Source organism: Nyctereutes procyonoides, unplaced genomic scaffold (assembly GCF_905146905.1).
Source record: "Nyctereutes procyonoides isolate TBG_1078 unplaced genomic scaffold, NYPRO_anot_genome, whole genome shotgun sequence".
NCBI classification, from domain to species: Eukaryota; Metazoa; Chordata; class Mammalia; order Carnivora; family Canidae; genus Nyctereutes; species Nyctereutes procyonoides.
Window position 1 is genome coordinate 70,971,153 of NW_026575135.1, and position 24,984 is coordinate 70,996,136.

Here is a 24,984-nt window from a genome sequence, read left to right on the forward strand (position 1 = left end):
ATTCTCTGTGAGGGTGAAGTGAGTTCAGAACTCATCATGACGGGCATCTCAGACAGGCAACAGGCCTGAGGCTAGAATGCGAGCCTCTTCTTTCTCTGCCTGGGACTCCCATACCATTAAGGCATGCTCCAGGCATTTTCCCGGAGGCTGGGAAGCTATTTCCAGAGAAAGCCAAGCTGCCAGCATGGGATTCTCAGCAGGAACCTTCCCAGGCTTAGCCAAGGCCTCCAAAAGATAGGGTCCAGCCCCTGCAAATCCTTGTGCTTCTCTGGACCCTGGCTGGTCTGGCTCAGGAGATAGGCTGGAATGACAGGGGCCAACCACCAATAGGTTGGGAAATGGGGCCCAGACTCTGGGGAGGTGCTCCAAATCCCCTATGCTGCCCCTCATACCAACAGAGCAGCACAGGTGAGGAACGGCCAAGGAGCACAGCAAGAGGGATGGTGGCACTAGGCCCTGGGACACAGACTCCTCACCCCCAGCATTCTCTTCTCTTGCCTCAACTAAGAGATTCAGTCAGAATTTCTTAAGACCTTTTCCCTCCTTAGGAGCACTCCACGCTTGGTCTTGATTTGGGTCTTTCACGACCAGACACCTTATGTTCTTTCCTGACTGTCCCTGAGTCTCTCATTTCCATTTACTTTGGTTTCCATCATCCTAGGAAATATGTAAAATGAGAACAGTTCAGTAGCTTTGGTGCCTTCTCAAAAAAATCAATTGAAAAGCCAGTTGCTATGCAACCCTCAAGTGTTGCTGATGTTCTGCTCCCTGGCTGATGGCATATTGTATAAAATAAGATAATCTCTTTTCTTTTTTTTTTTTTTTTAAGAAATGGAGAAAAATGTTGTTTTAGGAAAAACTTGAGATAACTCAGAGGCTTCTCATAAGCTGGAAGACAAACAACATGTCACTCGTGTAAGTGCTGATTTTTATCCCCTCCGGAGCCTCCTGGGGTCTGGGGACAGGCTCAGGGGAGCTGGTCTGTTTCCATCATAATTTGGTATGAATGACAACGTCTGAATACATGCGCAACTTCCTGCCCCAAGTCTGTCTTGACATTATAGCCCTCTGCCAAGAGTCCCCAGACCTTGGGGGGCATAGCCTAGTCCCCTCTCCTTATAGGTGTCCTGGCTACAGTCATCCTTCCAGGTATGGGGGCCTTGCTCCATGATAGGAAACAGGAGTTCCCTGAAGAGCAGCTCACCAGATGAGCCAAACCCCATCTCCAGATCCCCAACCTAGAAGCCCTGCCCGGTTCCTCCCTGAACAAGCAGAGCTCATTGTCTCCAACATGGATGCTGCGCCCCTTGTTCCTCAGACCCCGGCTGGGCAGTTACCTGCCTGGCCACTCCATCCGGGGCCACCTCCTGCTCTATTTCCTTCAAGATGCTCCTCACTCTGAAATGGGATTGTTTCACTTGTGACTTCACGGGGAGCTCATGCTCCACCCCTGGAAGAGCACTCAGGGCCCAGGATGGACCTGCTCTTCCTGCCCCCAGTATGCCCCCAAAGACCCCAAACAGGACCCTGCCCCCACCGGGAGGGTGCTGTGCAGAGTGGGGTCTGCAACCAGTGGACACACACTAGTAACCGTCCCCAATGAGATAAGTACTGAAATGAGCAATTTGCTGGTGTGATTTTATGTGAATGGAATTTAATAATAAAACGTCTGGGCTGGTATTTTTGTATACCTTTTTATATTATTTGTCACATTTTCCTTTCCTAATAACTCCTTCTCAGTGTATCTTATGGGACTGGTCAGTGATAGACCTTCAGGCCTGGGGTGTTCTGTGTGTCTGGCTCAGCGAGCGACCTTGGCCCTATCTCTGGTGACTCTGGCCACTCATCTTGCTCTTCACAGATGGTCCCTCTTCCGTGCTGGCCAATTGCTCCAGGTCCGTGGGACAGGCCCTCCTTTCCTCTAGCCCTTGCCCCTGAGTCCGGTGGCCTATGACTGTGCTTACTTCAAACAACCGAAGCCCATAGCTAAGCATGCTGTGCGGTGCCTGGGCTCCTCATGCTCTGCCCCCAGGACAGAACACCCTGTTCCAGCAACTCTGGACCAGCAGGTGGAGGCCTCCACCCCGTCCCTTCACGTTGGGGTACCTGTGCAGTGTCAGCTCCCCTGTGGTTGGCCAGCCATGTCCTCCTACCTCTACTATCTCCCTGCCTGCACTGCTGCAGAGTGTCCTCCCTTGGGAAACAGAGAACCACACCCTGGAAACCCTCTCAACCCAGCAACCAGCCAAAGTAGGACTGAGCATCAGTCAGACCCCGTCACATTCTGGAACCCCCCAGGCCACACTAGCCCCGATGGGCACCAGCCTCTCCCAGAAACCTCCACCACAGCCTCATGGGTCTGACCTGGGCCCACGGGCTTCCAGGGGACAGGCAGGGTGGGGAAGAAGGTGGGCAGAGTGTGGGGTGAGCTTTGCTTACAGGAGACCTGTCAGCCCAGCTGGATCCCCAGGGGCCATCAGAAGGGCAGGCAGCACACTGTCCCTCCTGGCCAGGCCGAGGGGACTGGGGCTGGGCAATCCCCCACATCTTACTGTGTCCTCTATCCTGACTCCTCCAATGTCACAGGCAGGGGTCTGAGGCCAGTCTACTAAGCCCCTGGTTGGGGTGCAGTAGGCGCTCTCTGGATTTGGCTCTGAAAGCATGTAACCCCCTCCAGATTCTCCTTTCTAAAGTTCCTAAACTCCTTCACAGCATGAAGTCAGGGAGGCTGGGCACCTCTTGGTTCCCCCTGTACTGGTCCTGGTCTCACTGAAGCTGCTCTACTGCCCAGGTGAGCTCTGGCCACTCATCTTGCCAGTGGAGTCCTCCAGGCAGCCCCATGGCCTGCCTACTGCCCCATATGTCCCTGGGAAGAGCGTGCTGCTGCCTGACCATGGAGTCTGTGCCTACTCCCCTTCCTCTCCACTCTGCCTATGGGAGATTCAGGGTGGGGTGCCCACATGGAAGACCCCTCCCTCCAAGGCAGCATGTAAGAGGCAGAGCCAGACTGGCCATGGCCATGAGGTGATTTGGCCTCACCTGCAGGTAGGGCCGCATACCTGAGGCAGCCCGCATTCCAGCCCACATGGCCTGCTCAGAGGCTCCCTAAGCATGCAAGTGGCAGAGTCCCCGGGCCCAGCCACGGGAAGGGTAAGACAGTGACCCTGAGGGCACAAGGACAGACCCCTCCCCACCTGCCCCCAAGCCACTACAGAGATGAGGTGCCACGTGAAAGCAGGAAGTCTCTTCTATGTCCTCCTTCAAATCAGAAACAAAACGCTGGACATGACAGAGCCCTGTGGCATGCCACTGGAAACCCTACTCGGGTGCATTCAGTTAAACGGGATCACTTGGACTCAATCATTTTTAAATGCTTTTTTAAAACACGTAAACCATTTTCTCATAATTAAAAATGCACTATTTTGTTTATAAAAGAAGCATGCTTATCATGATAGATTAAGAACATTCAGTAGAGGGGATCCCTGGGTGGCTCAGCAGTTTCGCGCCTGCCTTTGGCCCAGGGCGCGATCCTGGAGTCCTGGGATCGAGTCCCACGTCGGGCTCCCTGCATGGAGCCTGCTTCTCCCTCCTCCTGTGTCTCTGTCTCTCTATGTCTATCATAAGTAAATAAATAAATCTTAAAAAAAAAAAAAGAACATTCAGTAGAGTACAAAGAAGAAAATAAAAACCCATGGCCTACTAGCCCAGAGAGAAGTATTAGTTACCTTTGATGTATTCCTTCTAGTGCTTTCTGCATATACTTGAACACAAAGTAAGATCATACTGCAAGTTAGGCTCTTTTTTTTCCCCAAAAAAGCAAACAAAGTTAACTTTTGGCCATAACTATTCCTCAGTGTTTTTTTAAAAAAGATTTTATTTATTTATTCATGAGAGACACAGAGAGAGAGGCAGAGACACAGGCAGAGGGAAAAGCAGGCTCCATGCAGGGAGCCCAATGTGGGACTCGATCCCAGGACCCCAGGATCACGACCAGAGCCAAAGGCAGACGCTCAACCGCTGAGCTAGCCAGGTGCCCCCTCAGTGCTCTTTAAGAAGCTTTGAAAATGGGATTTCCTGGTGGCCCATATTGTACCACATAGACATCTTAGAGTTTATTTGATTAGACCCCTATTAGTGGACAGTTCAAAATTTGTCCCATTGTTAATACTTAGAAATAAGGCCATGGCCTTTGTCTTCTTCCTAAAACTTTACCCACAGCTCTGACAACTGTTTTGGGCTAGAGTCATTGAAAGGAATGAATAAGGGCAAACATGAAGGACCTTTCTAAGGGCAGTGGTGAGTATTGTGACATTCCCTTCTAGAAATGTCTGCATTTACTCATACCAGAAAAGCCTATTGCTTCATCTACCCAACCCAGCAGTTAAACCTCTCCTTCTAATCTTATCACATTGATGCTTTAAGTATGGTAAATTGTTTTATTCATTTAATAGTACAGTTAAATACCCCCCCCCCTTTTTTTGGCCATTTGTATTCTTCTTCTGCATACTGTGATATACTACCAATTCTGTTTCTCCTATGATTTGTAACAGCTCTTCATATATTTGGATATCTTTGCCATACCATACTGCAAGTATTTTCCATGCCTGGGCTTTGTCTTTTAATTGTTTCTTGACAGAAGCTCTGTATTTTCAGTATTCAAATATATCTGTCTTCCCCTTAACAATTCCTTCTATTTTACTTAGGCTTAGGGAGTCCTGGGTAACCAATGTTTCCTTCTTGATCTTTGTGGTTTAAACAGCCAAATGTGTTATTGGCCTATATTTATCATATATTTAACTTACTCTATATTAAATTCCTATCAGTCCTACATTTATTTATGACATATAATAATAACCACTTCACTTATATTTATCACATGCTATCTATAGAAGTGTTTTCAGAGCTACACAGTTGATTCGGTTGATCTGTTTGTGCTTATGCAGATACAGTATGATTTTAATTTTTTTCATTTCACAAGATATCTGGAGTAAATCTCTCTTTATTTGCTTAGTTTTCATGGTTTACCCAGCCAGTCCTTCTTAGGCTTCTTAGGCTTCCAGATAAATCTTAGAATCATTTCATCCAATTTCCAATTATTAATTTGGGAAAGATCAGTATCTCTACCGCAAGCAGTCTTCCCGTAGGGACAGCATTTGTCTCTGCCTTCATTTTTATTTCTTTCCTACCAGTAACAATGAGCAATTTTCTTTTTTTTAATTTTTATTTAAAAATTTTTTTTTAATTTTTTTATTTTTTTGCAATTTTCTTCTGATGGGTCCTATACGTATATCTTGTTAGGACCAGGCCAGGTATTTTATATTTTTGGTTACTTCTCTCAAGGGAACTTTTCTTTCCCTATTACACCTAGTCATAGAGCATTGTGGGTTCATGCAAAAATTAGTGATTTTTATAGAATTGCCTTATATTTGGCCAATTCACTATGCTTCTTTATTGACTCTGGTTTTACTGTGGATCCTTCTGGATTTTCCAGGCATATGATTATCAGCAAACAATTACGGTTTTATCTGTTCTTTTCTGATGCTGGCTCCATGTCATAAAGACACTGCCTAGAATTTCCAGAACCTCAGTAACAAAGTCACCTTCTTGTTGCCAACATTACTGGGACTGCCTCCAGGAGAGCAGCATTCCCAAAGTGAGTTCTGCAGAACCCTGAGTATGGAAGCAAAAGGGTTCCACTGAGAAACAGGTTTGAGAAACTACATGTACTGATCCATCTCTTGAGATTCACCATGCACATTCCTTTAGGACATTCCTGTCCTAAAGCTTCTGAGAAATTCCGCTGTCAGGAATATTTATTTTACGTTCATTCGCAAGCCTTTCCCAGACCTATTCGACTATGGAACTCCTCTATCTTCCTGTGTAAACATTGATGAACATCCTAAGAATTCGCTATGCAGAATGCTTTTAGGGACAGGTGCTTCTTTCTCCACATCTATTTATTTATTTATTTATTTTTAAAGATTTTATTTATTTATTCATGATAGACATAGAGAAAGAAAGAGAGGCAGAGACACAGGCAGAGGAAGAAGCAGGCTCCATGCCGGGAGCCCGACGCGGGACTCGATCCTGGGACTCCAGGATCGTGCCCTGGGCCAAAGGCAGGCTCCAAACTACTGAGCCACCCAAGGATCCCTCTTTATCCACCTTTAAATAAAACTGGTTGTCATGTTACCATCTGTTTTCACAGATTTTTGAATCCAGGAGATCCTCTCTCAGCTCCTATGCAGCAGATCACACCCCTTGCTCTGCCTGTGCCTTCAGTGTCGGGGGCTCCTGCGGCTCTTCCTTAGGAGCCCCCCACTCGGCTTCCTTAGGAGCCCCCCACTTCCATGCACCCCCACTGGTGCCTTTGCAAGCAATGCTCATTATCTTCTCGAAGCTCTAGCCTACCCCAGCCATTTCTACGGGGCACCTCACACTCGACACGTCTCAACTGAACTCACTGCCTCTCTCCCCCACATCCTGCTTCTCCTCCTGTGTTCTCTATCTCAGGGGCAGGCATCATCATGGACCTGGCTGCCCAAGGAATGGGCCCATGGTCTCTCCACTTTCACCCACCAACTCAGCATCCATGCCCTCCAGATCTGGCCTCCTACCAAAGCTCCCTTTCATCTGCCTTCCTCACTCCAGCCTGTAGCCATGGTCTCAGTACAGCCCACTTCTGTCATCCCTTCAATGGCACTATATCCACTCCCCCAACCCCTGGCCAGGCTCTCACCCACCATTCTGCGCATAGGAGTCCACAGAGTGTCTCAGAGATGCACATTGGGTCCTGGAAACATCCCTGTGCTGGTTCTTTTCCCTTTTACTCCTTTCCAGTCACTTGGCCTGACCTCATAAGGCCTGCCTGCCCCACATCTCCCTCCATGAGTCTCTGACCACCCCCCATTATAATTGTTTCCTTGTCTGTACTTATGCTCTAGAGGCAGCGCTACATGTCGGGGACCCTGTCAGTGGCCCAACCCAGGGCTAGGCACACAGAAACCCTTTGTAAAGTATGTGTTAAACGAGGAGCTTTTGTCATTCAGCAAACTGATGTGATGAACTATAGGGACAGAATTCCTGATGGCCAACGATCGCCTTATTCCCAGGATAAATCATATTTTATAGCGGCGGGGGTTTCGTTTTATGTATTATTGAATTAAGCTCTTAAAGCCTCAGGATTTTTTTATATCTATTTTTAGAAGGAAGGCAGGTCTGTACATTGTCTTGGACATGCTACTTTTGGCAGCTTTGAGTATAGGAATCGCACTGCCTATAAAAATAAATTGAGTGGATGTCAGAATACATATATGTATATGCCCTGAAATGATTTCTCTGGTGTTGTATTATCCTTGTTTAATAGAAATGAATAAGAATGCATCAGCAAAGATAGATGATCTGACTCTCAATTTAGAGCTAATTTTCAGAGAACTTTGACAATGCTGGAGAACTTGAGCTCTTGCCATGGTTATGGGACCTATCATGGTGTTTTCCAAATATTTTGGAGTTGGCTTTGAAATATTCTGATTTCCTAGGAAATCCCTGACTTACCTGTTCACCTTCAGATTCTGATGCTTCTGCAAACAGCAGACTGTGGTCACTGCCCACAGCAGTGAAGGGGAAGACAATAACTACAAGAAAAAACGGATTTGGATGCAGACAATGTAGCCCAGAGCCCACCAGGGCAGGGCGCAGCTAAAACAAACAAGGCTTTGCTTCTTTGGGAAGTCAACACTTTTTAGATGAAATAAGAGCCAAAGCTTTGCTAGCACCGGTAAACAAGTAATTGTTCACAATTTCCAAATTCTTCTTTTTAACCAATATGGGGGCAATCTCGATGCATCCTGCCACCTGGTCCCAGACCCATTTGTGGCTCTTCTCCTCTTTCTACCTCCAGGGGTGACCTGAAGTTTCCTATTCCACCCCACCCCCCAGCCAGCAGTAAAGGGGAAGGGGGGGTGGAAATAACTGTAGCTGCACCTCCCAAACCCTCCTACAGTCGGAGAAGGGTGTGCACATCCCCTCATCTGCTGTACTGGGCATCTGAAGGAAGGGGATGGGAGAGGCCCTGAGGGTGGCAACTGCCCCAAATGCCTCCTCTTCTGTCCTGGAGAAGCATCCTGGTGTAAGTTACATTATGCACGTCCTTTGTAATCTTTTAGTTTGTGCTTCCTCTCTCTTCCCCATTCTCTCTCTCTCTCTCTCCTAGGCGCATACACCAGATGTTTGCTTTGCAAAGCTCTTTTCTTGATTGTTTCAATTATTTCTCTGTCCTAATTTTTTAATTTCTGCTTTTCTGAAAAGGTTTCCTTATTTTTGTTCTCCCTAGGTTTTTGGCTTGTGGTCCTTGTTGATACTTGTCTTGACATCTCTGAGTTCAATGCAGGGTTAACATGTATTCATTCCTTCTTGTGCAATCTGAGGAAGCACCTGCAAATTTGCCCCTGAATGCAGCCTTGGCCACACCCCATACATTTTGATCTCTAGCACTCTCATTTTCATTTAGGGTTCTAAGCGGTCTGTAACTACAGTTCTCATGGTCTCTTTCCTAGCAGGTTGTTCTTCAAATGTTTAAAGACACTGGATTTGGGGATCTCTGGGTGGCTCAGCGGTTTAGTGCTGCCTTCAGCCCAGGGCCTGATCTTGGAGACCTGGGATCGAGTCCCACGTCAGGCTCCCTGCATGGAGCCTGCTTCTCCCTCTGCCTGTGTCTCTGCCTCTCTCTCTCTCTCTCTCTCTCTCTCCCCCTCTCTTTATGTCTAAAATGAATGAATGAATGAATGAATGAATGAATAAATAAATAAACAAATCTTTAAAAAAAAAATAAAGACACTGGATTTTTCTTTTCCCCCCAGTTAATATATCCCTTCCTCCGCCCCGTTTTAGGGCACTGAGTAGGACCCTAACAGTTTTAGCTCTATAAAATTCACTGAAATTGTCTTTACAACCTAAAGCACTTTTGTAATTTTCAAGCGTTCTGTGAGTCCTCACAAAAAGAAGGCACATAGTTCTGTAAGGCAAAGAACAAAATGATATAACTGCTAATTTAACTTCACACATTATTATTGTATTATTTGAAACTTCAATGCCTTTTAAAATATAATCCGTGAAAGATTTTTTTTTTAAAGATTTTATTTATTGGGATCCCTGGGTGGCGCAGCGGTTTGGCGCCTGCCTTTGGCCCAGGGCGCGATCCTGGAGACCCGGGATCAAATCCCACATCGGGCTCCCGGTGCATGGAGCCTGCTTCTCCCTCTGCCTGTGTCTCTGCCTCTCTCTCTCTCTCTGTGACTATCATAAATAAATAAAAATTAAAAAAAAAAACCTCCACCTTAAAAAAAAAGGATTAAAAAGATTTTATTTATTTATTCATGAAAGACACACCAAAAGAGGCAGAAACATAGGCAGAGGGAGAACCAGGCTCCATGCAGGGAGCCCGATGTGGAACTCGATCTTGGACCCTGGGATCACACCCTAAGCCACAGGCAGCCACCCAACCGCTGAGCCGTCCAGGCGTCGCACCATGAAAGGTCTTGAAAAGAGTATGAAAGATTCCCACAGTTAAGTTTTTGTCAGTTTCTCCCTTGTTCTGATAGTCTGCTTTGATATATTTTATGTTCTCCATGGGGTGCATGAAGGACCACGACTGGTGCCCTCACTATGGCTGCTTCTACTTCAGAGCAACATGCTTCCTGGGTAAAGAGAGTTGAGCTCAAGATCCACTATTCCTGCAATTCATCCGGCCATTCGAGTCCTTCACTGTCATTTTTTATACCGCGGGTCTTGTAAGTTGTGTGCAGCTGGATTCTATTTTTGGAGACTGAGATTCTCTGTCTTTGAGCAGAGGACTTTAACCTCAAACCTAATTACCAGGCCTGGTGATTGACTTTGTACCTACTGAGCAAAGTCAGACCATGGGTTCTGGAATTTGGCTGCTAGGGTGAGAAGCCCAAGTCCCAAGGAGCCAAATGACACTGGCTACACACCCAGCACACCACCAAACCGCTTTAAGCCTCAGTGTTCTCTGTGAAACAGGGATCATCATAGCCCCACCTCGCCATCGGCCCCTGGTCTCAGTGAGTTAACATGAGTAAGGTGCTTCTGAGCCACCCGGCACACAGCTTCTTCCTTCCTCACCATCTCTCCTTTCTCTGTATCCCCTTACCTTTCTGTGTCAGGTCACTGTTTCCAGGAGCTTTTTACCCCGGCTGCACAGACCCCAGCACGTGGCTAGGAAAGACAGCTCCAAGTTTGACAGCAAGAAGAGGCAGGAAGGGCAGGAGAGCCCCCTTTAGGGCAGGAGCTATGCAGAGGAGGACAGAGAAGCTAAGACGAGGAGGAGGACCAGGTGGAAGAGGTGGGTAGGAGGTGAGGTGAAGGATAAAGCAACCTCAAGTTTCTGAAGCTTTGACGTGTGGGGCCATGCTGACCCTAGAGGGACTGCCCCTAGGGGTTCCCCAATTCCTAGAGACACTAAGCCACCACTCTGGAGCAGGCTTTTCAAATATAAACCAAGTCAGAGTCCACACCCCCAGCCACCTCCTTCAAGGAACTCTCGCATTCCAGTCACCCAGGAGTTACTCACACTGGCCAGTCCCCTTCCTACCGTGTACCCTGCCATACCCAGCCCTTCCTGCGAAAACAGCAGTTCCCCACTCCTTCCGGCTGCCACACACCCTGTAGCCCTGTGTGGTGACAAACCATCTTTTCCATGGTAGTCATATCTTGATCAGTTGGCCTCCCCACACCTGAATAATCACAAAACCTATGTTTTAAAACAAGGAGTGAGGTGAAAGGGGATCAAGAATATAGGGGTGACTCACAGTTTCTTGCTTCTTACAGGTACCACAGGGCAGTTGGGTGCAGGTGCGGAGGTGTGGCTTTCAGAGGAGGAGGCCCAGTGCCTCCATTCATCTTACAGCAAATGGGGGCTCTGCGGTGTCAGAGACACCGGCTCACTCACCTTCCCGTAGCTCAGCAGGATTATTCGCACCAAGACGACATTGATGTGGGCCCCCAAGGACTCATCGTGATAGATTTCGTTGACCTGAAAGACAACCAGGGAGGTGTCAGCAGGAACCACAGGCCCAAGGACCACCTGTAGCTGACAAGGAAGGGCCCAGGGGAGGCTGTGCCTTCGCACCCACGCTGTGCCCTGCCCTCTGTAAAATAGGCTTAAGAGTCCCCATCTCACGAAGCTCTGTGAGCATTGGATTTCCACACAGGTACAAAGGAACAGCGTTGGTAAAAGCAGTAAGACACTGTATTTGTCACCACCACTAAGTCAGATTGCCCGTAGCCCCCCATGAAGTCATGGAGGGGAGCAGGGTGCACAGCCCTACACACAGACACCCATGCAGGGCACTGAAGGTCAAACTAGATTGTTTAGTCCACAGTGAGACAATAGCCCTAAAAGCCAGTTTTCCTTACGAGAAAAAGGGTTTCTCTCTATATATGTCAAATAAATAAATAAAATCTTAAAAAAAAAAAAAAAAGGATGGGGAGGGCCTGGGCAGCTCAGTAGGTTAAGCATCTGCCTTCCTCTCAGTCATGATTTCAGAGTCCTGGGATTGAGTCCCACATGGGGCTCCCTGCTCAGTGGAGAATCTGCTTCTCCCTCTCCCTCTGTCACTCCTCCTGCTTGTACTCACTGGCTCTGTCTCTCTGTCAAATAAATAAATAAATAAATAAATAAATAAATAAATAAATAAATAAATAAAATCTTTTTTTAAAAAGGGAGGAAGAGAGGGTTTTGTTTTTTGTTTTTTTTTTAAATCTCCAAAGTATTGCTTTATGTCTCACAAGCAAGCCCAGCCAATTTGGCTCACGGGCTTTGAGCAAAAATCATGGAGCAGAAGTGAAGAAGGCAGTGATGTGGGAAGTCCCCCGGCAGCTGGAGGGCTCAGGAGAGAAGGGAGGACAGAGAAAGGTCAGGTGGAATGGCTAGGTTTCACTGTACTCCTTCTACCTCTGATCCCCAGCCTATGCTTCCAGTTGGGGGGACAGGGCAGGGAGGGTGGAAACAGCCCTGATATTAGGGAAGAAGTCAAAAGTAGAGAGAGCCCAATTCTGCTGTCTGGGACCTGGGAGGGGACAGGTTCATACTGAGAAGGGGGTGGCTTCAGAGAGCCCAAATGGAGGCCAGCTCCCATTAGTAGATCCAGGGAGACTGGGTAGGATAGTTGGGGGCTGGTGTATAGGTTGGCCTAGGGCTCTGGGGGACACAGCTGAGCCTCAGAGGGAGTCAACGGGGTGCTGGCCTACAGGAGAGAAGGGCAGACATTGCATGGCCAAGGAGGAGAGCACAAGCCCTGATGACCCCAACTGCAGAGCCTCAGCCTGGAGGGCCACTGCCCAGGGCAGAGCATGCTAGGACAGATGTGTGCTGACATAAGGGGGCTATGCCATGAACCACACCTACCCCGAGGGAGGAGGGCAGGGGATAAACCAGCCCTGCTTTTCATGTCTCCCCCAAATTCATAACCCCCAACATAATGCAATCTGGAAGTGGGGCATTCAAGAGGCAAACAGGGTTAGATGATGCCATGAGGGTGGGGTCCCTGTGGTGAGATTAGCGCCTCTACAAGAAGAGGGACCGGAGAGCTCCCTCACTGTCTCTCTCACTGCCATGTGAGGACATGGCAAGGAGGAGGCCACCTGCAATCCAGGAAGAGAGCCCTCACTAGGAACCAAATTGGCTGACACCGTGATCTTGGGCTTCCAGCCTCCAGAACCACGAGGAACTAATGTGTGTTGTTTAGGTGACTGTGCCTGTGGTATTTTGTTCGAGCAGCCCGAGTGAACTAAGACAAGCCCAGAGTCAGAGCTTACTTACCCTCTGCCCTGACTATTCTTCCTAAAGCCTTCTGAACCAGAAAAGCCTCTCATGGGCCAGGTCACATTTCCTTCTCTATCCCGGCGGGAGGGTGGCATCAGATATAAGAACTCAAGAAAGCTACCTTTTTCCCCATGTTTGAGTTTTAGATGTGTAGATGTCCATTGTGCCATGCATATAACCCCCCAGCCCAGCAATGAGCCCTGTACAGATTAGCAATGGGACTTCTCCAACTGAGCCACCCTGGCCTGCTGAAGCCCACCACCCGCTGCTGGGGTTCAGAATTGCCTCGCCTGGCCTCTCCTCCATGGACCTCTGCAGGTACCCAGCAGACCCAGGAGAAAGTTATTGGCCTTACTCCATGGCAGGCACCATGTTAGCATGTGGATTCAGCAGTGAACCAGCCCAGACCTAGCCCTCTGTCAGGAGGTGGAGAGAGAGACACTCAGAAATCACAGAAACAGTTCCACAATCATGAAAATGCTGACGAGGACCTCGAAGGATAGGCAGGGAATCTAGGGGGCATATTAGTAGTGAATCTGCCCTGGTGAGGATTGGTGGGTCCCCTAAGGACATGGCATGTCATCTCAGAGGTAAGAAATGACAAGGAATTAGCTCAGCAAAGCTGGGAGAGTGCTCCTGGCAAAGAAAGCAGCATGTGCAAACATCCTGGGGTCAAAGGCAGTGAGGTGTGTTCCAAGGACTAAGCAGGGGGAGAGGACCCCTGAGGCCAGACCCCACAGCTAGTCACATAGTGAGAAGGGTTCCAGTTCTATTCAAAGAGCAGTGGAGGATATGGAGTCATGATAAAAAGATAATGACACTGCATTTAACAAAGATGACTCTGGCTTCTTTATGAAAAGTAGATTAAAGTGCCCAGTTACAGCAGTTGAGGTGTAAAGTGTGGGGCTCAGATTAGGGGTGAGTGGAGGGGAGGAACAGGATGTGGAATAGAATGGAAGGCACCTCCTATACAGCCCTGGGACACTCTGGGGCCCACCTCAGCCCCAGGCCCTTGTTGGCAAATGGAAATAGTCCATCTTTGCTCTGCACAGGAAGGAAAAATGCCTCAGGGTTGTCTCTCAGAGCCTCCCCAGAAAACAAGGGGCTAGAGACTACCTCAACACCCTGAGAGTGCCTCTCCAAGGAGTGTGCTCTAACCGTACTTCTAAGAGCTGGTCTGGGGTACACCTCGAGGAGACTCACCCCCTACCATGTGAGGGTAGGCACTAAGCCCATGGTGTTACAAGCTTTAGGAAGACAAGTTTTATCAAGACCTACCTTGATATTTGGAAGGGATTCAGGGCTGAGTTCACAGAATTAGCTCATGTTAAGCTCCCAACAGCCCTTAGAGGCCAGAGTGAGAGGTGGTCGATCCCATGAGCAATGGGGAAGCTGAAGCTCTGAGTGAGGGTGTGCATGCTTGTCCCCACAGGGAGGAAGGAGACCCTTTCCACTTCCTAGCCCAGACCTTGCCGATCAGGGCCCGGGATCCTCTTGTTCCCCTGACCCCAGCCACTATGCCCAAAGGTAGCCACTTTCATCTCAGGTAAGGGTCCCGTGTCCTTGGATATTACGTAGGTCTGACCCTGACTCCTGATTTGGGACTGGGGATGACCAGAACCCCAGGAACCCCACCACTCAGCACTACATACTATGAGGCAGAGGCCCACATCCTGCTGGGGGCGGCGGCAAGGCTACCAGAGTCGGGGGTGTCAGGCCACTGAGCTGGGACCAGGCTGGGGAAGCCCTGCCTTCCGAGCTGCCCACCGGCTGCCAGTTCTCATACGCTGGGCCAGGTTGGTGCACCCTGCCCCCAGCCCCCTGGGATGCAGAGGGGCACACCCAGCAGATGGCCAGCTAGGAGGCCAGGCTGTGGGTCAGGCTGGCAGCCAGGCCTCCTCTGGAGACTCCCCTGGCCCACCTCTCTGGTCACCTTCAAATGCGGTGGGCCTTTCATGGTTTTCTCCCCTAGGAAGCCTTTGTGCCTTCCAGAGGGGCTACAGTTCCACATAGTCTCCTCCTCTCAGGAAGTCGGTGGGCTGTGCCCTGGGCTCTATGACGCCTCTCAGAGAATGCAGGGCAGGGTTGAGGAGAGGGGACCGCACTGAGGAGAGGGCCCTCCCTGGTCCCACCCCCAGGGTGACATCCGCTTTTCAGGGGGCTGTAAAACTGCCCAGCCCTCGAGCCCACAGGATGCTGCTCAGATGCTAGAAGCCAGCAGGGCCCGCCTGGCCACAGAGACCAGGGGAACAATGAGTACAAATTCCAGTGAAACACTTGCATCCTTAGTAGGAACGCGGCTACAACATTGCTGCTGAGCGGTGGGCTGACAGACGTGCAGAGTCACTGGAGGCAGGAAGCAGCCTCCAAACACCTCCCTCACGTTTCCCCACTCCTCCCTTGACCCAGACCCTATCTCTCAGATAAGCAGCAGGGGTGCGGTTGGGGGGGATCCCGGAGCACTCTCTGCCTCATCCTGCTCACACCCCCCATGCACCGTTGGTCATGACAGTCACCACTCAGCAGATGTGGCCTCCTCTTCCTCTGCCTGGAACCCTCAGTGCCCCACCACCACCCCGGCTGGCACTCGGAGCCCTCTCTCAGCGGTCCCTGGCTGCCTTCCCCATGCTCCACTACAGCTACTTTGGGGAGCCCCTGGCCTCGACTGCCCCGCCTTCTGCAAAGCCTGGCTGCCCTTTCCAGATGGCTCATCCCTGGAATTCCCTCTCCCCATCTCCAGCCCCAGAATTCTTGAAATCTCTGAAAAGCATCTGAAAAAACAAAGTCATGGTGATAAATGGGTTTCAAAGAAAGGGGGGGCAGTTACCCCTCTGCTTCATCCCTACCCACGCCAAGGCCTTCTCACTACAACTGAAATAAAACTGAAGCCCTGCTGCTTCTTCTCAGGTTGCCCTGGCCTTGCTCAGTGTGGTCCAGCCACTGGCCTCCAGGCACCTTGCCCAGAGAGCCCATCCCTACCTCAGGGCCTTTGCACTTACCAGGCTCTCTGTCTACTCATGCTTTTTGCCCAACACAACCGTCCCTGCTCACAATGAGCCCCAAAAGCACCCCCAAAAGTAGCTGCTTCCAGACAGGACTGTGCACTTGATATAAGAGGCACCTTTCCTCCTTGCTTGCTGCTGTGTCCCCAGCAGTGCCAAGCACCCAGTAAATGCTCAGTAAAGAGTTGTGAGTGAATGGATGACTTCGAAGAACATGAAACTATAAGAAATGGGCAAAATGTGTGAGACCACTGGGGCCGGTGATGCCCTGTAATGACCCAGACCCTAGCTGAGTGCCCAAGTGTGTCTCCACCCCCACCCCGCCCTCCCTGGGGACCCTTGTGCTGCACAGAGGCTGCTTTCCTCTGCCCAGACCACAGTGGGAGGAGGGGAAGCCGGGACAGCGTCCTTGAGCCCTGTCTTGAGAAATTGATCCTGGAATCTTTAAACCTTGGGGGAACATGTTCAAAGCCGCAGCCCTTCTCTGTGCAGAGCGAGGCCAAGGGCTCTCTTGTTTGGGGAAAGACACTGTAATGTGCCTTTTGCTTATGCAAAGCTGCGGCCAAGCTTCTGTTCTGGAATAGACAACAAGGAAGGACACAGGCTCTGCATGATAATGTGAAAGTTTGCCTTCTTTGTGGCAGAGTTCTACCCTGGCCATCAGTGAGCCCTGGCAGGTGGCCGAAGGCTGCTGGGCAGAGGTGACTTTCTCTTCTGCTGGGAGGATGGGGGGACGGGCAGGCAAAGGGAAGGCCTGTCCAGGGACGGGGGGCTTGCTACTGGGGCAGGCAGTGCCATAGCTGCCGGCTGGCCTCCCACTCCTCACGCAGAACCTTCAAGAAACTTAACACCTTTTCCTCTGAGCTGAACTCTGGCAACTAAGTGTCAGTGCGAGCTGTACCCAGCACCACACTGACGGACAAGCCACACCTGGAAAAATCCATCATGAGGCCTCAGGAAGCGGGGCTCACAGGGTGTTCTGTGACTTCTCTGGGAACCCCTGCAATAACTGGGAAGAAGTTCAGTCTCTCTGAGGACCCTCAGGAGAAGGTGCGGGCCGTCATGTGGCGGTGACAAAGAAAGTGCTGCGGGAAGCTGGGGCAAGAGGGGTCTGCAGCCTTCCAGGGAGGGAGATTTTCATATGTGCAAATCTCCTGACACGCGAACAGGGCAGCAAAAGCCTGGTCTTACTGTGAGAACAAACGTGCCCTTTGCAGATCTTCTTTTCCCACTTGTTTCTCAGCAAATACTTTCCAAGCAAAGCAGGGACAAACATGGTACTTACCTCTCTGCTCAAAATACCACGAACTGCAAATGGGCTGGGCTGATTGGATGGTACAACAAAAATGCGAGGCCTGTAGAGCCTTCCTTCAACTCTGGGTCCAAGCACACGGCTCCAAGACCCCAAGACTCTTCCAGAGAAGGCCAAACTGTTCCTGTCCCCCATCCCACAACAGGCCACACTGTGCTAGGACTGGGGGTGTCTCTGCCTGTCCCCAGGGTAGAGACAGGGCTCCTCTGCCCCCGGGTAAGCAGCTTGATGCCCAGAACCCAGGGGAGGCTCGACAAGTGTTTACCAGGCAAACCAAAAGCAAAGGTGCCTCAGCAGACAGTCCCTGTTGGTGCTGATTACCCCTGGAGCTGCCCCTTCCCTATCTCTCTGTCAGGCTGCAGGGGCTCCCCGTGATCTGGGCCTGGCACTTGGCCTTTTTGCATGTCAGTGTCCTGATCTGTGAATGGAGGTGATGCTGGGCCTTACCCCTCAGGCTATCACCAGGATGGGCCCCAACACTGTATTTAAAGCATCTAGCAACCCCCCAGGCATAGCATACACTCCCAGGCTTCACTCCTAGACCTGCAAGGGGCTCTTCTCTGGGTTATCTGGAAGGGCCTTGGTGGACAGCAGTGCACACCAGGCATTTTCCAAGGCCCACCAGGTGTGCATGTGTGTGTGTGTGTGTGTGTGTGTGTGTGTGTGTGTGTGTGTGAGAGAGAGAGAGAGAGAGAGAGACAGAGACAGAGAGAAAGATCCACACAGGGGTGTTCTCCCTCCCACACAGCACTACGTAGGACCTGACGTTCTCATCACTGCCCAACAACTCATGAGAAAGGTGGTAATATTACAGAACAGGGAAGGGCAGACTCTGCTGAGGCTGCAGGTCAGGGCCTGGTGTTCCCTTGAGGCCACTGCTTAGAGGCCACTAACAGGGAAGGAGCAGAGAGAAGGCAGGGATCTTGATTCTTGCTGGCAGCAACCCTGGCCCCGGAGAGTCCAGGGACATCGCCTGTCTGTCTGATGTTCCCCTGAGCTCCTTGGCACTATCTGACCACAGAGCCCCAGGGACTCGATGAGGAGTCCCGTCCAGAAGAAGCTTTGTGAGGAGGGGCCCTCGTGGCAAGACTTGTGGCATCCTCACCTCCCCCCACCAGTCTGAGTTTGAAAGGCATGATCTTCACCCCTGTGATGTGGTCTCTGTCACCTGTATTCAACTGGGCACCAGGATGCCATCTGAAAACAAAGCGTTTTCCTTCCTTCTGTGGTTCACATTTTTCTGCTGCCCTACCACCATTTTGATCCATAGAAAGAGAGCAGGAAAATGCCATCATGAGGAGGGGTGGCCATAACACACAGGAAGTCCCTTGGGACTGCAATGGAGGAGGAGAAAGTGTCCTGGTCGATGAAGGAGGTCAAGACAGGTGGCTGAGGAGAGGCAAAAAGTCAGACCCAGGGTCACAGTGCCCCATCCCTGCTTCTTCCCACCCCCACCCCCCCCACACCGTTATGGTCAAACAGACAGATCCCAAGGGCTATGGACCCTGCTTTCTGCTTAGATTTAGAGCAGAGTCCGCTCTCAATGTAGTGCCAAGTGTAAGGTGAGAAATGGGGGGGTGGGGGTGGGCGCTGGTGTGAATGAACAGACCTGAGCAGCAGCCTGGCTCTCGCAGACCCCACGGGTGTGTGTGGGCTCCAGATGTTCCTGTCTTACTCTGGCTGTGGACTGGGAGATGCTGCAGAGGGGACAGGGCATCACAGCACATGACCTGGGCCACGTGGGGCCCAGCACACCTGAGCAGTCCAGGTAAAGAGCCCAAGGCCAAACCTGAACCCCCTAGGCCAGCGTCCCCACTGCCACCAGGGCCCCAGGGTCTCCATGTGATGAGGAGGAAGGGAGGGACCCTGCCAAACAGGCATTGACCCAGAAAAGACTCAGAAAACCAGGACAGTTTAGACCATCATCTGTGTCCCCCAGCACAAGCAGGGCTCATGAGTAATTCAGAGCTCCCGGCAAAATTCAGGAGCTTTGCTCCAATCCTACTGGCAGCATCATACTCACTTCCAGGCTTGTCTGCTGTGAGCACAGCCCTCCCTGAGAGTGATTCACTCATGTTTAGTGCCCTTCCCAACGTTCAGGGCATAAGGAGCCTCCTTGAACACAGTAGGAAGTGGTTTTGCCCTTGCTGAAGCACACGGCCCTTCACACCAGCAGAATCTGTTTGAGTCACTGAGTTCCCAGGCTGTGGGGTATGTTAACCCACCTGGGCCCAGGCTCAGACTAAACACCCAAAAGTGTGGAGCAGGGGAACCAACTGGCGGATGAGAAGGCAGATAAACACACTAAGTGACACAGGGCACTTCTTGGAGGCACGAGATCTCATTTCCAGACTTGCGCAGAGAGGGGGTGTGTAGACCACCCTGCCTCTACACCTGGTGGTCTCCAGCTCCCCAGGCCCGTGTCCCATGTTCATTGGGTGCTGGCTAACTCAGATGCTACCCCCCCCAGAGGCTGTTTCCTTGGCCCCCATCACAATCTCGAATGCCCTCATTAGTTCATTAGATTGTTAGCTGCCCCCTCCCTCCCCTGGACCTATGCCCCAAGAACCAGGGGGCTCTTCTGTATCTGTGGCTGTTATATTCTCAGGGCCTAGAACCTGTTAGCTCTTAAAGCTTTAGGATGAAGCCCAAGCTCCCTCCATCTGGCCAGCTCCATCACACTGAGGCTTCTCAGCCCAACCAAACCCCCAAGCCTGCCCTAGGTCATGCCAAGAGTGTGGCTCCCTCTGAGTGGAATGGCACTAACTCTGGGCTCCCCTTAACTGTGTCCTTCTCTCCAGCCAGGCAGAGGGCACTAGCTGTGCCTCAGGGCTGCCAAGGCCCTCATCCACCCTACTGACCTAAAGCAGGTGAGTGTGTCCCTATGAGAGCCAAGCTTCTCAAGGACGAGAGCTGGGCTGGTTTGGCAGATGTCACAAACAAATGACTGTGGCACCTCATTGGTAAGTCATGACCTTCCAACACCTGTGTCATGGGCTTCCTCGAATCATTTCTTTACCTCCCATACTCTGCCAAGTGAGCTTTATTACCCCTGTTTTACCCGTGGGGAAACAGGCTAGGCGACATTGAGAAATTCACCCACTGAAGCACAAGTGGGAATTGAGGCAAAGGCTTTCGAGAGCAAGATCTGGCAAGTCTGAAATTAAAACCGTGCATCCTATGACCTGATGATTCAAACATCTAGTGTCTACGGTGGAGAAAAAGCTGTGGTCATAAGGAAGAAGGGACGAGGACAGCTGGCCTGCTGGGACATCTTTTCCATGGACAGGAAGAGTCTGGTTTTTTTCATGGGAGTCTGTAGGACCATAGTCACTTTATGAAAATTCACCCACTTATTTATTCAAAAGATGTTGATTTAACACCTCGTACGTGCTGGGCCCTTTGCATGGGTGCTGACCATGCAAATCAGGTAAGCAGACCCCCTGAATTTGACATTAAATGTGTGACACCTTTCTGTGAACTCCTAATCCCCCTGAGACCTGTCACCAAGCGCCCCTCTGGCAGGGGAGTACCCCAGGATCCCCCGGGTACTTGGCACTGAGGGAGCCGGCTGGCAGCGACAGCTTAAGCTGGCCCAGACCTGGAGCCCAGTGTGGTGCCACACTCGCTGCTTTTCCAGCTCAGCTGTCACCTCCTTGCTGGAGTCTGCAGAGACAAAGTCTGCAGCTGCCTTTAGCTGTCACTGAGGAGTGATGATGCCTGGCCCTCCTTGTCCACGGGGACTCTAACTCCCGCTTTGACAACCATCAGCTCCCCCAGGGAGGCCAAGGGCAAGATGCTCCCAGACTTCCACATCAGCTATCAGGCAGCCTCCTAGAGAGGAGAGGGAGGCTGGGGAGAATCCTAGGGGTGGGGGTGGGGGTGGGGTGGCACACGCCCCAGGGAAGAAGAGGTACAGGTAAGGCCAGACCATGGTACATTCCCCTCCCCCAACTGGAACTTTCTTCACCTACACCATCATCACTGCGGGGGGTGGGAGAGGTGCTTACTGTCCCATTGTCCACCCTGACCCCCCTGGAATGTGGGCTCTGTGCAGGCAGGACCACCACCCCATCTTGGGCTTCCTCAGCACCACATTCCAGCACCTGCAGCTGTGTCTGGCACCCAGCAGGTGCAGGTGCTCTTTAAACATCCACTGATTGGGTGAATGAGAGAGTGAGCAAATCTTAGAGAAAACAGGAAGGCACAATAGGTGGAAAAGCCAAGGGAAAAACCAGGAGAGTCAGAGCAGTAGATGGAAAACAGTCTGGGGCAAGGGCAAGTGATGTCAAATGCTGTTGGGAAATCAGCGAGAGATAGCCAAGTTGAGGATATGCTTTGGCTCTTCCTCAAGGGTCCAGGAGCACTAGCTCTTCAGACCAGAATGGCAAGAAAGGGACAGGTACTTAGGCCAGGTCGCCAGCGAGGGCCCGTCTTCCCACATGTACGTGAATCCCATGTGCCATGCCCCAGCTGCACCACCCAACCTCTCTGAGCCTTGGTGAGCTTATCCAGGAGAGGGAACACACAGGGCCACTGGGACAATGCGGGAATATCAGGTGCCTCCTCACACGGGGCTGCCAGGCATAAAAACTCCATCTTCTCCGGCTATGGGGGGACAAGTTTCTGATAACAGAAGGCATAAGCCTCACACTCTCAGAGAGAGAAGTTTCTCTTTTTAGACTCCAGAACAACCTCATCACTCCCCTGTCATAGTATGGCACCACAGGCATCAGCCCTTTGATGCCCCTTAGTCTGACACAAAAGGCTCTGCCAACCTCATCTCCGGCCTGACTCCAGCCCTCTATGCCCCAGCTGGGCCCAACCTCATACTGTGATGTGGTACTGCCACTGGGCCTTTGCACACGCTTTCCTATCACCTGCAGCAACACCTGCACGCACCAGGCTCCTCTCCTCATTAACCCCTGCCTCTGTTCAGGAGCAGCTCAAGTGGCCCTTGTCTGAGGTGCTCTTCCCCATGACCCCAGAATGCCCTATATTTATACAATCAGCGCTTACATTAACCAGGACGTAATTACTCTTCCTCTCCTTGCCTCCCATCCCTCCCACGTTCCAAACTCTCTGAGCACAGGAAAATGACAACTCACTTCTGTACCCCAGTGCCCAGAATGGGGCCCTACTTAGATCAGGGGTTCAGAGAGCGCCCAATGCACAAACATGTTGCCAGGAATAGCTCATGTCCACAGGCTACTCTCTGCAGACCCAGGACTCTGCAAAGGACTTTTCTGGTGTTTAACTCGAGTCATGCTCACACCAGCACTGGGAGGTGGCACTATTTATCCCCCATCACAGGACACAGCAGGGCAGGCAGTCGCCTCCTTTCTTCTAGGCCAGAAGGAACCATCCACCAGCTGACCGGCCAGACTTGTCCTGCGGTCTGTTCTGATTCACTTGTGCAATGTGAGGTCTTAATTTCAATTTATTGCTGACATTGAAAAATAATTAGATTTCCCATAAAAGTTGGATTCTCAACTTCCCATGGAAAAAGAAAGAAAAGAAAAGAAAAGAAAAGAAAAGAAAAGAAAAGAAAAGAAAAGAAAGAGAGCTGGCAACAGTGGGTCTGCACATTCCTCCATGACCACAAGCAAGCAGGACCCAGAAGGAGATCTCCGGGGGCATGCCCTCTCCCGACACCCCAGTCCCCACCACTCCCTACTGTCCACAGCCACCTTCACCCGGGCCTATCCTCCAGCCTGGCTCCATATGAAAGCGTGGCCCTCTCTCAAGCACACACCATCGGCCCTGATGGCTGTACCTCCTGGCAGAGCACAGAGCCATGCTCTCAGGCCAGTGGGACACACATGAGGATGTCTCACTACAACCCATGGCATCAGCATGCCCCAAAGCCTGGGGAGCTGTCGTGCAACAATGGGAACTTCTGCTTCCCGTTCTCCCACCCTGTGCTCTGGCCAAGCCCAAACCCAAATGTGTCCCCAATTGCCAGAGAACCCTACTTACTTCCCTTCCACTTACGGGAAGCCAGTTTCAGTGTCGGGTTCCAGAGCTGGTTTTCTCTTTCCCAGGAACCAGAACCAGAGACACGTGAACAGGGACTTGGGGCAGAACCTTCACCCTGGCTGGCTTGCAATTCCAGGGACAGTTCATGAGATGATACCCGCCTCCCCTGGGGACCAGCAGAAAACATTCCTGACCTGCCACTGCCTTCCCCACCATCACCACATGGCCCCAACATTCTTGGAAGTTAGTGAGAAATGGAGCCTGGACGCCTTTGATTGTTTGCAAACCCTGGCAGGGCTTTGGTAAACCCAGGCCAATTTCTGGATTAAATTAAAAAAGAAAAAAGGAAAAATATTGGAATCCTGGCACAGAGAGAAATCATTCATTCAACAAAATTTGTTTATGAACATACTGTACAGAGGCTTGTCCCCATGCTAGGTGGGGTCAAAGGGTATGGCCTCTACTATGAAAGCACAGAAGTCTGTGGAGCACAGTTCTCTGTGGTCCTAAGGAATGTGACTGCCCTCCACAGAAGAGATGATTTGGGGGCTGAGGAGTTCTTCCAGAACATAGGCAGTTAACACAGCTGGGAGAGACAGCTCTGTCTGCCCAGAAATCTGTTCTTCTTACTCTGCTGTTTTAAAAATGATTATTAAATCAGCTCCTTTAATTGCTTTTGAAAGAATCCCCAAAGTGACCTCACAGGTCCACTGAGCTGGCAAGGCTAGGGTGGGAGTGGGGGTGAACTAAGGTCTGAGCAGGGAGAGGGTGGAGCTCAGCTTAAGGGCGGTGTGGCCTGCAGGAAAGGGCTGCTCCAGCTGCAGAGGATTTGTGGTCTGAAAAGGGTGAGGGGAACCTTGTCTCCTAGGGGCTGTGCTGGCTCGGAGCATGTGGAATGTTCAAAGATGAAGAAACCAAGGGCAGGGGAACTTTGCCAGGCAGGGAAAAGGCAGGATCTGGTCCGCATTCTATACCTAGCTGAGGCCACAACTCATGGGGAACTCAAAGTATGGAGGAATTTCTTTAGAGCCAGATAACAAATATTTTGTGGGCACCAGGGAGTGAGTATTGTCAGGCTTGGGGACCACATGTCTCTGTCCCAGCGACTCTGCTGTGAGAGCACAAAGCATCCACAGACCATTCATAAATGAGGGTGTGGCTGTATCCCAAAACTTTGTTTAAAAAAGGATAATGGGCTGGATTTGGCCCTGGGGCTATAGTTTTGGCAACATTACTCGAGAATCTCTGTTTATCTTAAAAAGTTCTGTGAATTTTGCTTTAACCTAGTAATGTGCCTAAGGCTAGTTTGATATAAAATTGATGTTTTAAAATGTTTGTCATACAAAAAGGGTGACACTTCTGGGGCAGACAGTGGTGGCCTCCACAGCCTCTGCCAAATGCTCACAGAGGCAAAGAGAGGATCCTGAGCCACCTTCGGGGGGGGGGGGCATCCCCCATCAGAGCAACACTGGTTAGCGCTTCAGCTGAAGGCTCTAAGCCACATAAGCAGCCCTGGTTTGGGCCCAAGGTGTAGATTTCTGGAAGTCTTGGCACAAATTTTGCTTTTCAAAGATGCATGTGTGAACATGTTACTTTAGTCAAGGCTCTGGTCTTCCCCCAAGATATATGTCACCTGAGCCAGGAGAAAAGCCTCTATCTGTGCCTGGCAAGGAAAGTGGAGGTGCCATGAACATGCAGGCTGCATATGAGCATGACTCCTGGCATGCGCTGCTACGGCACCAAGTTTGGAAGCAGAGACTTGCTCAGGGGCTGGCAGAGCAGGTAGGGGAAAATGTGGTGATTCCCTGGTAGAGCCAGCAAGTGTGTTCAGGCGTGTTGCGTGAAGCCCA

General features: G+C 50.8%; 1 protein-coding gene across 1 annotated transcript in view; it reads right to left on the reverse strand.

Annotated features, from left to right (window-relative positions):
- The window catches only part of ADAMTS2 (ADAM metallopeptidase with thrombospondin type 1 motif 2), a 219,512-nt gene that overhangs the window by 58,019 nt on the left and 136,509 nt on the right, over positions 1-24,984 (reverse strand). Inside the window, exon 5 of the mRNA XM_055302102.1 lies at positions 10,967-11,050. Within this exon, the coding sequence (XP_055158077.1) occupies positions 10,967-11,050 (84 nt within the window). The remainder of the gene's footprint in view (positions 1-10,966; positions 11,051-24,984) is intronic.